Source organism: Adelges cooleyi, unplaced genomic scaffold (assembly GCF_023614345.1).
Source record: "Adelges cooleyi isolate 19-005CV unplaced genomic scaffold, UGA_ACOO_1.1 ACOO_flye_CR_arks_rails_tigmint_CR_PRNA_575, whole genome shotgun sequence".
Taxonomy (NCBI): Eukaryota; Metazoa; Arthropoda; class Insecta; order Hemiptera; family Adelgidae; genus Adelges; species Adelges cooleyi.
In genome coordinates, this window is record NW_026096269.1 from 77,418 (window position 1) to 94,125 (window position 16,708).

A 16,708-nucleotide genomic window follows, 5' to 3' on the forward strand; every position below is an offset into this window, starting at 1 on the left:
ATTTATACATTTATGTTAATCTATTTTTTGTGTTTTAGTAAAATAGAATTTGATTGGACTTTGAAGTTTATGATCAAATTTAAAAGAGCCGTAGTCTTTTAATAAGTTGGATTATTATTATTTTTATTTTTATAACACACAAAAAGTCACGTTCGCATTAATACCGGTCGCTAAAAGCAATTCCACATTCAAATAATATAACTAGGTCGATGATAAAAGATGTTGTTTTTGTTTGCGAATATTTTCTTATTTAGGACATATTATGTGTATGACTGTAACTGTTTGAACAAGCATACAAAACAACAAATCAAAACAAGTGGTCTTCTTATTTTAAATAAATTTTACAACTTAAAACGTGTTTTCAATACGTTTTCCCGTTGAAAAAAGTGAATATACAATATTATTTAGAAAAGTAACGATAAAGGTTTTAAATTTTGATTATAAAAATAATATAGTAACATATTATTCATGAACGGATGTAGACATTTTTAGGTGTTCTAAGACCAATCGTAGGAATATGGAATGAAATACAATACAATACAATAAAACTTATGTATTCGTGATAATTCATAGTTTTTTTTTCACATTTTATAAATAATAATATATTATAAATGTATTTACAATATTCTCATTTCTGTAAATTCTACCCAAAGGTGTATACAACACATTTGTGTCTACAACGAATGTATGTTTAACATAATAAAACTCCAAGGCATTTTATATACCAACGCATTTAATAGCACGAAAAATCTGAGTACATCTACCATCAAGGAGCTTTTTTATGTGTATTATTATGACTCATATGTTCGTTGCTACCGATACGAATTCAAGGTAAATAAAACGCAAAAAAAAAATATTACCAACCGTGTAATGTTCACGCATTTATAACGTACAACGAAAATTCAGAGCATAAATAATTCAGAGCTTAAATAATTAAATATTTTTTTTTTTTAATAATTCTAGTCTATAGTTTCTTCAAGTTGAATATAATTTGCAATGCACGGCTCACGGTACAATGGGCGCTAACAAAAATATGTGTTAGAACCACATTGGACAAACCAGACAACAAGTGGGGGTAGCGAAGAGCCGTCTTACCATTTACAATAGAATCCTATTGGTTATCCTATGTAAACACAATCGGTTGCGAAACGGGTGTTACTTGCAACTTAAGAAAATGCGGCAGGTGAAGGAGGGTCACAAAACTAACTACATAAAGTCAAACCGAACACTGTAAACTGTATTAGTGATTTTTCGAGTTTCTCTCACACACGACTTAATCCATACGGCTCATCAAACCACTACCAAGTGAGTATTATTAAAAATTATTTTTCTTTGACGGTACGTTTTAGAGTGCATTCGTAATTTATACATTGACTGCATGTAATTTCATAGCGTTTTAAACTAAGACTTAATTTGGTTTGTATTATTTTATTGATCGATTAACTTTTAATTGATAAAACAATTAGTTTTAGAACTATTCAAGTCTCGGGTCGAAGTAATGTGTTGTTTATTTTTATCTGCGCGTTGCGGGCAGATAAAAAAAAAAAAAAATTTGAGTATTGCACTCAACCGAACTTGGTTAAGCCATCGTGGCTTAGGAATATATTCACATCCATTTTCGCCGTAAGCTTTTAGAAGCGTGCCGTATTCTGTTGCCAACTAGACCGGTCGAGTGCCCATTAACGCGATTACTAAATATTTATTAATAATAACTTACTATCAGAGTGATCTGATCATCAAAACGACACCCATTATAGTCATTATAGATGACAACCTATGTTATAAAATTATTCGTTGCACTTGCATATTGCATATTTTTGTACTGACAAGTTTTGCCGTATACAAATATACGTACACCAATGCATCGAATGCATATATACAGGGTGATTCAATAAGGAAAAGACACTCATTCGCAAAAAAATTGCAATTTTGTAGTTTTTCTATTTGGAGATACATAAGTTTATGTTATTGTAGAAAACTGAAAATTATTCTAATTTTGATATTTATTAATTTTTTTTTAACGCTATTATGTCTTTTGAAACTGAAATAAAAACGTACGTATATATTAATTTAACTTTTTAAACTAAGAATCATTTGCTGAACATTTTGACTCGTCGATTACCAGTTTTAGATAATTAATTTTAAGGTTTTTAAAGCTAAAAGTTTAGAACGGGAAAAAGGATAGAGTGTAATATTATTTTTATCTGCGTGCATAGCTCTAACTTTAGTAACATCAAAAGTAACTAGGTATCCAAAACCGGTTATCGACGAGTCGAAATGTTCAGAAAATTATTCTTAGTTTAAAAAGTTAAACTAATATGTACGGTCCTATTTAATTAAAAAAATACCTACTAAAACATGTAAATATTTAGTAATTTTATAATATTGTAAAATAACAAAAACTGCAATGTTTTCAAAAAGAAAAACGATAAAATTGCAATCAAACAAAAAAGAAATATTAGATAAACAAACTCAAAATTCAAAGTAGGTAGCTCCATTCCGTGCCCCCCTACTGCATGTTATTCAAGCTATATTATTAATTTTTTATTTTTTACTGTTTTCCCATTTACTGTTGTGCGTATATTTTGTATAGATGTAAATATTCAATATAATAAAGACAATTTCTAAAAAAAAAAAAATTGCAATTATTTTCGAAGAAAATTGGTGTCCAATTCCTAATGAGTGCACTTTGTGCATGATGCTCCACGGTGATTATACATTGCAATGTTTCCTAGGTCAATCGAGCCTATAAACACATTATTTTATAGTAAAATTAAAATCACAAATTAAAAAAAATCCAGACACAAAAATAGGAAAATCTACACTATTGTAAAAATATTACGTTTTCAGCTCTAGATTTGCAGAAAATATCTAGTTTTATTAAATATGTAGGTATTTTTAAATAACTATTGATCCTGTCAATTACTATTATAATTAAATTATGCGTGATACATAGGACTCTTAGGATGTTAGCACCCTACATAATGGTTTTGTTTAGGATTTGGAATCAATAATAAGCATTTAAAACTATAACGGGTACATTCGGCTACCAATTTAACATAAGACAATACAGATCTAACTAATTAAAGCGACAAATTGTTGTTTTCCTTATAAAGTAAGAAGTTAGTAAAGCGGAAACAAGGCAGTTTTTAATTTTGAATGTCGATGTCTGTACTACTAGGACCCGATTAATATGTTATCAATAGTTAATTTACATTCCTCAGCAATACAATTTCGAAAGCAAAATATATAATTAGTATTAAAATTAAAAATAATAGATATTTATGTATATATTTAAAATGTATTATAAGTATTATATTTAAAACTTACTGTTAAAATAGTAATACCGTAAACACATTTTAGACGTTGGCCGTTGATTTCGAGGCTTATTATTTAAATGAAAAAAATATATTTCTAAACATAAGTACAACTATTAGAACAAGTTTTAGTTAATACCCGAATACCTGGGGTTTTAATACCAAGTAGTCGGGTATTTTAACTACCCAAGCTCTAAATTTAGTACCATGTAATTTTATTGAAAAGATTCTATGCAACAACACTGCTCAGTTTATCGGAAACGTGCAATTCCCAGGACATTATTTTGTACAAAACTGGAAACTAATATCGATAATTAATGTGGATTTGTTATTGTTGAATAAACATTATAAGCGTGCATATCAGTTGAATATTAATAAAAAAATACTTACATTTCATTAACTCGTTCGTGAATGGGTGTCCATTATTTGTATTTTGAGTTATAGTTATTCTTCTATTAGTTTGTAATACAGAGTTGATCGTTGAAGATTTATTATTTCATAGCACCGTTATTTTGTCGATGAAAAATAATAAATATTATTGATTTTTGTTTTGTTATAGGTATTCTCGCCATGAACTCAATCATGCGTCTTCGTTGTGTCATGTTATTTGCAATTTTTTCCTTTGGTCTCATCGTAAGTGCAACATTCTATACAAAACATAACAAATACGAATATCGTTCAAATGTATAGAAAAACTGTTTGTACTCTTTTGTTTTTATAGAAACATATATATATATAAATATATATATATATATGTATATTCATAATGTTGAAATAATAGTAATATTTTACTTATTGTCCGTAACATAATGTAACTAAAAACGACTGCAGTGATATTTTTCATCATGCAAACTACATATTTAGTCATCTTACTATACTAAACAATGGGAACTAGTGTTCCCAGAACCTCTATAACGTCGTACCCAATTTTCTTGGACTTATCTTCACTGAACCTGCAAAACTATAACTCTACTGGTATTTGTCAAGACAGTCGTCAAGAACTATGTTACTACTAATAGTACTAATACTGTGTATGTACGTCTTTCAGATTTCATTACATGCTGCGTCATCCTCAGAGACATCAGAGGCGGACAACGAGGAGGTGGGGGACGAGGATGATGATGCCATTGACGAGGTTTTGAACAGTTATAGCCCGATGACAAGTCTTCGATGCAGGCTTACTGAACCTTATTTATTAAACTGTTTACAAAAAAAAGAAACTGGTGAATGTAAGTATCTAAATCATTATTTTGTTTTATTTTTGTATAATACGCAAAAAGGGGAGAGTAAGTTAATTAAATTGATCCAATTTCCATTCTGTAGATATCTGTTTTTTTTTTTTTGATGCGGGTTTTAGAACCCTATATTTATTTAATTATCAGTCGGACTTAGAAAAACTTTATCTTTAAAAAATATAAATTTTGAAAATAGTTGCTGTAAACATGGTCGAAAAATATGGCAGAAAGTAGGTTTAGAACACATACATAGTAATTAAAATTTAGAATGATGTATTTAAAAACATCCGATCAAACTATTTTGTGATCAAGAAACACTCAATTGTTCTTTCAAAATGTTTTGTTGGTATTGTATTATACATTCTACCGTCTACAGAATAATTAATGATTTTTATTTTTTTTTTGGGGGGATTTTAATATCTTGGGGTTTTTTCTAATTTATTTATGTTTAGTAAAATTACGAGACTTGACTTGGCGAATCGAGTAAAGAAGAACAAATATTTAATGCACATTTTATTCGTGCTTAATGTCATATCGTTCAAAAAGAATACCAAATTTGGCCATGATCCTAGCGATTTTTATTTCATGGCATAGTTTACTTATAAACTATACGGTATTATAACTGTTTTTAAAATGTTTTTTCATATTTGTGCACTGCTAACGCAGATGAATTTCATCCATTCTATTCTGATGTCGTTGAAGATGCAGAAAAATTAATAAAAGCCGGCAAAGATGGCGACGCAAGCAAAAAGTTAATCACTGCAACACAAGCTATGGTGGTTTGTGAAGAAGTCGACTGTGTGGATGTGCTCAAAGACAAAGAAGCAGTGGATAGTATGTGGGAAAATTGGGGTGAAGTCACAGACCAAGCAAAAGAGGGTGTTCTAGAAAAAATAAAAGATGTCGTCGAAAAGTTCATAACAGCAGTAAAGGATGAAAATAACTAGAAAAAAAAAAATTCAACATTTATATTTTTAATTAACAATGTTTTGTTTTATATAAAGATAAACTTTAAATGATTGTTGTTAATTGTTATATTATACATTTTATGTTATTATTTTGTCATATACGAAATATTATACGTCATATTGTTCACTATTTAACTTTTGGATTTTATTTTTTATTTTTTTATACCTGGTTTTATGGGTGAATTACAATATTGATATGCTAAAAATATACCCTAGAGCATATTTTCATGTCCAAACGATGTTCAATAACTATTGAATATTATAGTATGAGAATGGGTCCCCACTTGCTTAGTAGACACTTTTGGCGAGACATTACTAATATTGCGAAAAGTAACAAGTTGCAATTAGTAAATACAAATTGCAACTTTTTGTCTAATAAATATTTTTATTTCCCTTAAAAACCGCATGGATACAGCCATAAATACACCTGTACAACAAAGTCAGGAACGGGCCATAACTCTATATACTTACCTGAAAAGATAGAGATGTGATCTAAATAATTGCATCGATACATCAGAGTAGGGAACCGAAAACACTAGTCTAGCGAAGAAAAACGTTGTGACACCACAAGAGTATGTTGTCATAACGGAACTAATATAGAGTAAAATAACTTACATGAAAATTACATAAAACATGTTATTATTTCAACAATGCACGTACACAATATTTTTCTGCTTATTTATTAGAACTTATATCGTACTTAGACTGAAACGCCTTTATCCCTATGAATTATCAAATTTAATTCGTGCCGCATTAAACTATACTGCCACCCTTGGACAAAGACATTTTGTAAATTTACAATTTTCTTTGTTGACAATAAAATATATGTGTATGTGGGGTGCAATTTTATATCATTCAATATAAAGCATATATTCAATCATGTTACTATCATGCTACATTACTCAAAATAATTTATCAATAAGAAGAAGTTGTTATAACTATTGTGATGCTCGTTGATATATAATATCAAAAAGTATCGAGTTGTTCAATTTGAAACCAGTTCAGGAAGATGGATTTAAAATAATTTAAGACTTTTTCCAAATATAATAAGTATAAATTTATTGCATAGTAAAAATGCGTAGACAACAGCTACATAAGTGTATTTAACATGAGTGTAATAATTCGTCTGGAATAGGCTTGGATCCTACTCCTATTTATATGGTTATGCTAATCTGTGTAATGTGTTATTGTGTAAAATGTGTTGACCCGATGGGCGGATGCTACAGCGGACGCACATCGTATGATTATTTTAATTGGCATTATTTTGGCAATCTAATCTTATAAAATGGCAATAACATGTTTTTCCCAAATAGCTTATCAAAGCGGAACGGACTAAGGTAGTATTGATATATATATATATTTGTAATATAATTCAATCACTACGCCAGATAATCATGCAGGTGCGCTCTGTAATAACCAGTAGTCATCTATCGTATAGGTATGCCAATGTATGACTCAGAGAACTATTATAATATGAGCATTATTAGGCTTAGTGTAGTTGGTTGTTTTGTGTAATGGTGTGTAGAGGTTAACTGAAGGTTATGTTCATAACACCTCCCCCACAAGACGCAAGTTAGGCTTCTAAAGACTAACTTCGAACTAGACCAGCGAATTTTACAAATATTGCTAAAAATTTGAAAAATACATGTTAGTTAATCATTACATAGATAACATAAATAACTGAAAATAAACAATAATATGTGAATACAAAGAATGACAAATATGTAACAGTCATCTAATTTTACAATTGTAACAATATAGTGAATAATAAAATTCATTAATATTTTTGTGCAATTATTACATAATGTAATTGTGCTTACAATAAAGTATGGTAATTAGTAAAATAAGAGAATACATAATAAATACAAAACATAGTTATAATATGACAATTTCAAAAACATGACATAATTCATTTTTTTTTTGAAACATTCAAATGTACATAATATAATGTTTGTAAATTACATATTGCAAAAGATAATTAAAGTTATACAAAAAAAATACGTAAAATTAAATAATACGTGTTAGTATAAGTATTGTAAATAACAATAGGTATATATATTAAAGTTAGTTTGATATAGATATATTGAGTTTGATAACTAATAAGTATTAATATTCATATAAACCGAATGTTCTTATAGGGTATTTTGGATAATACAATAAATGTACAGGTATATCTGTGTTCATAGCTAATACAATTAAACTCATACATTCATCTTTTGTGTTAATACACCCTGCTAAATGTTGGGCGGCTAACCTCAAGCTTATTTCTATTACACTTAACTCCTCTGTGCTAAATAAGTCACTACCTGATTGATGTAACATTTCATTAGCATCTTCTACTAACATTGATAAAGTTTTGTAAGTTTTAGTAATGTTATTTCTTAAGTTATATTTATGAGTAGGAACTGATATATAGATATCCTGATGGGTTAACTGTATAAAATTATTAAAATAAATATCATCTCTTTTCGTGACATCAGGTGATGTAAGAAAAGAAGGTCTATTGCAAATTCCTGACATTATGAATTCCTCAACTTGCATTACGAATTCTTCAGTGTAATACATTGATTTGAGTTATCTAAATATTATTGATTAATTAAGAAGTTATTATAATACAGTTTTTAGTAATAAAAATTATTTATTGTTTGCATATAGTGCCAAAAATATGATAATTAAAAGTAAAAATATACCTAATTCTAGTTAATAAAATAAGTTAATCTAGTATGTAAATTAGAAAAATAAAATATATAATTTTTTTGGTTTTTTATTAATATATCTTAAATATTTTTTTTATACGTTATCTAAATATAGTAAAAAAAATGCTAAAATAATAAATTTAGTATTAATATAAGTTATATAAATTTAAAAAACTATTCTCTACGGGTTCCTTTAATTACTGCAATAGGTCTAGGTGCTATTATGTCTGGTGCAGATAAAATAGATGGTGACCTTGGTGAGACACCCAGCGGCTGGTATTTAATTGGCACCTGAGGGAAAAGCAATAACGCATGCGGATTGCTTATCCCTGGTGCTAAGGATAAAAGAGCCAGAGGAACATTCCTCCGGTCCTCACAATTTAACAAAAACTGGGCCGCTGCTACCAGATGGTTCTCAAAATGATTTAGGTCAGTGCTGGTGAAACTAGTATTACTAACTACGTTCGCCCTACCTAGGCACCAATCTAATAATTTATAATGATACCTATTATGGCGAATTCTATCTTTATAAATTATTTGACATAAACTATAAAAAAAACACTTATATTATATTCTGACGGGCTATACACGATCTTTGCTGCCGAATCGACCTTATGGAATCATGCAAATAGCTGATATTCCATGGTGAACTGTTTAAATATTAAATTAAAATTTTACTTAAAGAACTTAAAAATTGTTAATCTTAAATAAGCGCAATACCAATATAAAATTAATTAATATTAGTACTTTTATTAAATATTATTATTAAGCTCATCTAATATATCTCCCAAAAACATGCCCTGTACAATTAAGGCATCAATAGTTCTTGCAACTGTCTTACAAACTCTATTAATATCTCTAGTATCTACTATATCTCGAATAAAATCTAAAATTGGGGCAATTGTTCTATTTAGCTCCTCCCCAGTATAAGGATTATCTATTAAAGCATTAGCCAATCTTACATGGTTTCCTAAACATGTTAATGTAACGAAATTTCCGTTTGAAACTGTAAAATGGTCTTCCGTATCCATTGCTATTTTTAGAGCTACAATGAAACTAATTGCTCGTGATCGACTCATAGTGATGTTTGAATATGTAATTTTTAAAATTAAAAGAATCTGATATACATATATGATAAAATTAAATAAAAAAATTAAATAAGAAGTTAAATAGTAATTAAAGCAAGTTTCTCAATAATGCACACCAAAGGTCTACATGTTCCTGCCTATAAGTTGTTTCTATTATGGTTCTACTCATCATGGAACTATTTAATTCTCCATAAAATTCTGCCATCATTACTGTTAAAGCCTCTTCGAATTTATTAAGATTAGCTATAGGGTAACCATGTCTTAGTTGGTTATTAGTTTCAAGAATTATTTGGTTATAAGTTTTGTTTGATCGACGAAGAAGATCTTCGTAAGCAATTTTAATGAATAACTTAAAGAAAGATATTTCTTTTAAACTATAATGTAAAGCCATTAGTTAATTAAATTAACTTACAGTATTTGGATAGAACAGTGAATACTCAAATGGTTCTTTTTTTTTTGACTGATAGATATGAATATCTGAAATAATTAGTACTTATTATAACTAAAGTATATTATAAATAAGATTAAAATATAATTTATTAAAATTTTATTGTTATATAAATAAAAGTGTTACTTAAATATTAAATATGCTAATTAAACTAAGCTTTGTAATAAAGTATATAAAGGTTGGATATATTCTGGTTTTGAAGCCAAAACAACAATGCTCATACTCATTACAGATCTTTCTATATTTCCAAATATTCTCTCAATTAATTGTTTTAAATTTGTTTCGAATTTATATAATTTATCCACTGGATATCTATGTGGTAAAAGATTATTAGCTTCACGAACTATTTGTTCAAATGATTTTTGAGATTTGAGTATGAAACAATCCTCATGTGCAATGCACACTACGTTTCTAAAGAACGTAATTTCTTTTAAACTATAAGATGACATTAACGAAGTTTCTAACTTACGGTTTAATGCGAATAGTATTATGACAGCAAGTTTGCAGATATTGCTCTCTTGTACAGAAAATTATCTGAAATATATATGATTATTAGATTTAAAAATAAAATTATGATTGATAATAATTTAAACTTAACTATATACTATATAATTCAATTAATTTTAATTACTTATGAAAATTGTTTTTTTTTTTTTTTATAACTTATTCAATTAACGTGGTGAAGGCGGGGGTGGACCCGGAAGTGGGTTAAGTGCCACCACCTCTTCTCTACGGACATTATTAGAAAATCTATTTCTAAGGTCTACATAAAATTTCGGAGTTGTCGAAGTTGATTCATTTGTATTTGTACTTTTGATATTAATTAATTTACATTTAATTACAATATAAATCGTTGTTATTAAAATCATAACAAGAAATAGTATTCCTATTATTAAATAATTTATATTAGAATAAGATTTTGTTTGTTCGATTTGATCTTTACGATTTTGTTCATTATCTATCATCTTATTTAAATCAGATAACGAATGAGATATTTCTTGTAAATTGTTAAATTTAATGTGTCCTATATCACTCCAGTCTTTTAAATTGGACAAGGGTGGTAAATTTGGTACTTTTTCTAATATTGGACTCATATCTGTTTTTGGAATAAAATCTAAGTATTTACTAATAGAAATAGATTCTACTGCTGTTAAAATTGAATGTTTTGTATACATTTGACAACTGCTATCTTTTAACTTAATTATACCATGACCATGTATTCGATCAATTTGTGGTTCTGGTAAATCACTACAACTTGTTGTAATTGTGTCGTTTATGACAGAAAAAAGCCATGCATTTTGATATCTTAATTTATGATAAATATTACGCGCCATTGTCATTATTCTAGGTTCACATTTAAGTGGAATTACTTCTGGTTTATTAAAAAGAGAAACCTCGCAAGGTTGATTTCCGTTATTTTCTTGTACGGGTTGCGCTGCTGGACAAATACGATAAATAAGGGTTTCTTTACACAGGTTCATCTGTGCTTCAGTATACGTAGTGTATTGTTTTCTATCTTTTGTAATAGCTAGATATGGATATTCTATTTTTATAATTATATGATTAGTATTATTATCTCTAGAGCTTTTCATAGGAACTGGTATAACGTTATAAATAGAAAGTTCTGTGTCTGTAACTAATGGTATTTGAGTGATAAAAACTAATCTATCATTACCAAAATAAACTATCATGTTAGTTATTTTATGTAATTCATATAGTTCTGAAGGTCTTGTTCCCATGGGTATTGTTAATGTTGACTTTAACCTATGAGCAATTTCTTTAAGAGTGGCTGCCATACCTTTTGGAGTCATGAGGCTTGAGTGAATTACCCCACCTCTAGCTGCTGTTACTATATTACTAATGGTAGTTGTTTCGAAAGCAAATTGAATAATTAGAGTGGTATAGATATTATGGATCTCGTTAGTAAGTAACATGTCACGTATTTTATCAGTTTCGTTTGTTAAATTAATGACTTTTGCATACAAATCTTTCTCACTTTCTCTTAACTCTGTGTACATTCTATCTGTCTCATTTAATATAGTGCTTGCTTGCTTTACTGCAGCTTTTACTACTGTAATTTGATTTTTCATTAAGTGTAAGACTCTATTTCCACTATCCTCAGTTCTTTTAATGACTTCGGTTGTACTTTGTACACAAGAATCGTCACAAACACCAAATAATGTATGTAAAGCACTGCCTACAACATTAATTAGTCCTCGTTTCTTTCTTGACCCTTTTACAATATCTTCTGTACTCTCTCCAATATGTTTGCCTAAAGATTCATACATATGATCTCTTTGTTCTGATATTTCGTTATATAAACCCCAAATAACATAATTATACCTTTGACATATAGTCGAATGAAACGCTTCTTTACAATTTATAGACAAGTTTTTAATTCTTTGCCCTAATAATTCGTATTTTCTATTATAATCACTTAAAGATAAATAAGTTACAATTTTATATTCTGCGCCTATTAAACGAGCCGGACCAAGATTTTCGCAATAAATGCCTGGTTGCATTTCCGGATATTGCTCAATGGTGAACCGAGAAGATAAGTCCAAAGCTTCATCATTTAATGTATAAGTGACACCGCATAACAACAATCTAACAGACAAATTTATTTAATGTCTTTTTACGATATATATAATAATATATTTTTTTTATATTTTTATATTTTTATATTTAAATAATCTAATTTAATTTAAACTAACTATAATACGCTTAATTTATATATATGATTTATTTAAAATTTACATTAAGCTTGGTCGTTATAATACTTTTTAACATTATTTTTATGTATTGTAACATTTTTTCGACCCCGTCTTATAACTATATTTTCCCTCTCTATAATGGCTATTACTTCGAATGGACCTAGCCAAAGAGGTTCTAATTTGGTTTTTGACGTGTTATCTTTTAATAAAACTAAATCTTTTACTTGGATTTTCTTTTATATCGTACCTTTCTTTTGATTTATTTTTATTGGTAATTAAATTTTCTCGAGCTATTTTATGAGACTCTTGCATATTATGCTTTAACTCTGATATATAGTCATCATAATTATAGCGAGGTTCTGGGTGAGCTTTTAATTTAATAGGTACTTTTACATCCCTTCCATAGACAAGAGCATATGGTTGATATTTGGTTGAACTGTGCTCAGTTGAGTTGTAAGTAAAGAAAAAATATGGTAGGAGAACATCCCAATTATTCAATTTTATGTCTACAAAGCTCCTAAGATACTCTTTTAAACTTCTGTGTGAGCGTTCAAGAGCACCTTGTGATTGAGGATGAAAAGATGAAGAGTTTATCTTATTAATCTTTAATAATTTGCACATCTCTGTGAAAGTTTTACTCATGAAATCCGTACCTTGATCTGTCAAGATGGTATCAGGAATTCCATGAATACAAACAAAATGTACCGTAAAAGCTTCTGCTACTGTCTGAGCTGTGTGATTAGGCAATGGAATCCCCAAAGAAAATTTCGAAAGATCACATTGTAGCGTTAAAACAAAACAATTTCCCGATAAACTTTTAGGCAATGGTCCCACTATATCTAAGATTACTTTCTCAAATGGGCGTGAACTTGTAGAAGTTACTACCATTGGAGATCGAACGTGTTTATTGGAAATTTTATTCTTTTGACAAAGAGTACAAGTTTTTATATAGTTACGTACGTCTTGTTTTAAACCTCTCCAAGAAAACTGTTTGCTAAGTCGACGTGACGTTCGAGAAACACCTTGATGACCACCGATTAAAGAGTCATGAAATTGCTTAATTAAAATTAATTTCTCATCATCTGAATATTCTGAGTCAGTACAGATTAATATTTCAACCTTTGTACCGCGAAATATAAATCTAATCATTGACCTTATATGATCCCATTCTAAATTATCATGTTGACCTAATTTATTCATTACTAATTTAATTAAATTATTTTCTTCACAAAATTGTTTTAAATTAGTTAATGCAATATAAATATTCTCGAAAGTTGATAATTGTTTATCTCTGTTTTTTGTAACTATGAACAAAATAAATCTATTATCGAGTTTAAAGTAATTGATATCACCAATAATCTTACTAGGTGGTAATAGTTGATTTTGTGCGAATTTTTGTTTTAACTCATAGTTTAAACCAGTTTTAAAATTATATTGTTTTGCAATTTCTGATACTATATGATAATCAATAGGTGAATCAATTAGAGTCCCTACTGTTTCTTTTACATTGTTATTAGTTATTATAACCGTTTTCATTTTTTCAAGAAAAGTATCATAATTTTCTTCCCTTAACTGAGATATCGTATACATTCTGCTTAAAGCATCTACGTTTGAATTTTGGACACCTGGCTTATAACGAATTTCATATGAATATTCTTCAAGTTGTATACGCCAGCGAGCAAGTTTTGATAATGGATTCTTTAGATTAAATAACCAAACAAGCGGTCGATGGTCATAATAAATAATAAACTTCCTACCGTATAGATAAGGTCTAAATTGTGTTACACCATAAACAATGGCGAGACATTCGAGTTCTGTTGTACTATAATTATTTTCCGCTTTGTTTAAAGTTCGACTTGCATAAGCAATTGGTAAGTCTTTTCCTACTTCACCTTGTGAAAGAATAGCTGCTAGAGCTTTCTGCGAAGCATCGCTTGTTAATATGAAAGGTTTAGTGAAATCTGGAAATTGTAGAATTGGTTCTTTACAAAGAATAGATTTTAGCTTATCAAATGAGTTTTGACACTCCTCACTCCAATTAAATTTAACGTCCTTTTTTAACAAATTGGTCAAAGGTTTTGCAATCCCGCTATACCCGTTAATAAATTTTCTATAGTACCCTGTTAAGCCTAGATATGACTTAATGTGTTTTACTGTCTTAGGGGTTGGAAAATTTAAGACTGAATGTACTTTGTTAAGACATGGTTTAATACCATCCTGTGAAATGACATGCCCGAGATAATTACATTCCCTCTTTAAAAATTCACATTTGTCTGGTTGTATTTTAAGATTATGGTCTTGTAACCGTTGAAAAACTTCTATCAATTTATTGTTATGTTGAATTAAATTTTTTGCAAAAATTATTATGTCATCAAGGTAAACTAAACACTTTAACCCTATTAAACCACTTAAAACAGTATTCATTAGCCTTTGAAATGTAGCAGGGGATGTTTTTAAACCCATAACTAACCGTTTGAAATGCCAATGACCCTGTAAGGTTGAGAAAGCTGTAAGCTCCCTAGATGCCTTTGCTAACTGTATTTGATAAAACCCAGAATCTAAATCCAAAACAGTGAACAGCTGACATTCTCCTAATTGATCTAAGATTTCAGTTATATTAGGTAAAGGGTGAAATTCATCCATGGTTGCTTCATTTAATTTACGAAAATCTACTACAATCCTAAACTTAGGTATATTGCTAGCATCTAATTTCTTTTTAACTAAAAGTAAAGGTGCGTTCCAAGGTGACTTTGATGGTTCAATTATGTCATCTTGTTCCATTTGTTTAATTTGAGAATCAATCTCAGCTTGTTGAGCTTGAGCAAGGCGGTAAGGCCTGCAATAAATTGGATTTTGATTCGGTTTTAAGTTAATTTCATGTTCTGTTGCGTCAGTAAAAGTTAATTTATCTCCTTTTAAATGAAATACTCCCGAAAATTGTTTACAAATGTCTAATATTGATTCTCGTTCCTCAATATTCATATGGTCTGTTCTAATGAGCTGATTAATTTTTTCTAATCTATTATCATTATCGTTAATTATATTTATTTTATGAGTAATGAATTCATTTTCATTGTTATATAATATTGTGCCAATATCAGAGTTATTTATCTCCTTTTTGACCTCTGATATATTTAACATGCTAACTAAAACTTTACCGTTTCGTACCGTACCAATTACGTTACCGCAATACACATCCTGTGTGACTTCCTGTTTATTTATAATAATAGTTTTATTTTCTACTTTTGAATCTGCAATCGGCAAACAAATTATTGTTTCCGACCTTGGTTCTAATATAATACATTTACTACCTACAACGCTAGTTTCTGGTTGCGGATTAATTATTATTTTGTTGTTAGAGATATCTATAATCGCTTTATTTTTTAACAAAAATGATTGACCTAATATTCCATCTTGTGGAACAGGAAACTGCTTATCTACTATATGAAAATCAGTATCAATTTTATTATCATTTATCATTATTGGAATATTTATTAGATTAATTGTTTTAGTAATTTGTTCATTAATTCCCTTTAAATTAATTCTAATATTTTCATTTACTAATGTTTCACCAGATAAAGAAGTTATTTTTAAAATATTAACTTCACTACCTGTGTCAATAAGTAATTCAAAATTATTTATTTTACTAGCAGGTGACGCGCAATTTATATGAGTTTTATTTATTGTTGATGAGACTACTGTAAAACATCGTCGTTCTCCGCGGAAATTTGGTTTATTGAACGCACCCCGCGAGTCGCGTTCGTTTGCCCGTTTCCCGAAGAATTACCATTAATACGTTGATTATTAGTTTGACCATTTCTATTATCTAAATTACGTTTTTTATAACAATCAGAAATAGAATGACCAATTTTTTGACAAAAATCGCAGGTTAAGTTACTTGAATTATTTGAATTTGATTTAGAAAAATTATTTTGGTTAGGTGGTCTTGAATTTTGATTAAAAGACTGTTTTTTGTTAAAATTATTGCCATTAGAATTATTATTGTTTCTACATTGATTAGCGTAATGATTTCCTTGACAGATATAACAAGTTATTTTTTTATTTTTATTAGCCGAATTAGTATTATAGCCATAATTATTTTTATTATTATTGTTTCCCGAAAAATTATTATTTCGATTATTACTGTTGAAATTTTTATTTTGACCATTGGTAAAATTTGACCTATTTTTATTAAAATTATTGTTAAACCCGTTATTAGAATTGTTATTAGTATGTCTAATA

General features: G+C 28.7%; 1 protein-coding gene across 1 annotated transcript; it reads left to right on the plus strand.

Annotated features, from left to right (window-relative positions):
• Positions 1 to 1,187: 1,187 nt before the first annotated feature.
• Positions 1,188 to 5,655, plus strand: LOC126843893 (uncharacterized). The gene is made up of 4 exons (XM_050581694.1): positions 1,188 to 1,305; positions 3,877 to 3,950; positions 4,366 to 4,546; positions 5,219 to 5,655. Exons 2-4 carry the CDS (start codon positions 3,888 to 3,890, stop codon positions 5,497 to 5,499), a joined length of 525 nt encoding a protein of 174 aa, XP_050437651.1. The 5' UTR covers positions 1,188 to 1,305; positions 3,877 to 3,887; the 3' UTR covers positions 5,500 to 5,655.
• The last annotated feature ends 11,053 nt before the right edge of the window (positions 5,656 to 16,708 follow it).

Excerpts from the sequence above, each read along its gene's own strand:
- LOC126843893 (XM_050581694.1), top strand. The coding sequence starts at position 3,888 with ATGAACTCAATCATGCGTCTTCGTTGTGTCATGTTATTTGCAATTTTT. Across the intron at positions 3,951-4,365 it reads TTTTTTCCTTTGGTCTCATC|ATTTCATTACATGCTGCGTC; the intron begins GTAAGTGCAACA and ends TACGTCTTTCAG. Across the intron at positions 4,547-5,218 it reads AAAAAAAGAAACTGGTGAAT|ATGAATTTCATCCATTCTAT; the intron begins GTAAGTATCTAA and ends CTGCTAACGCAG.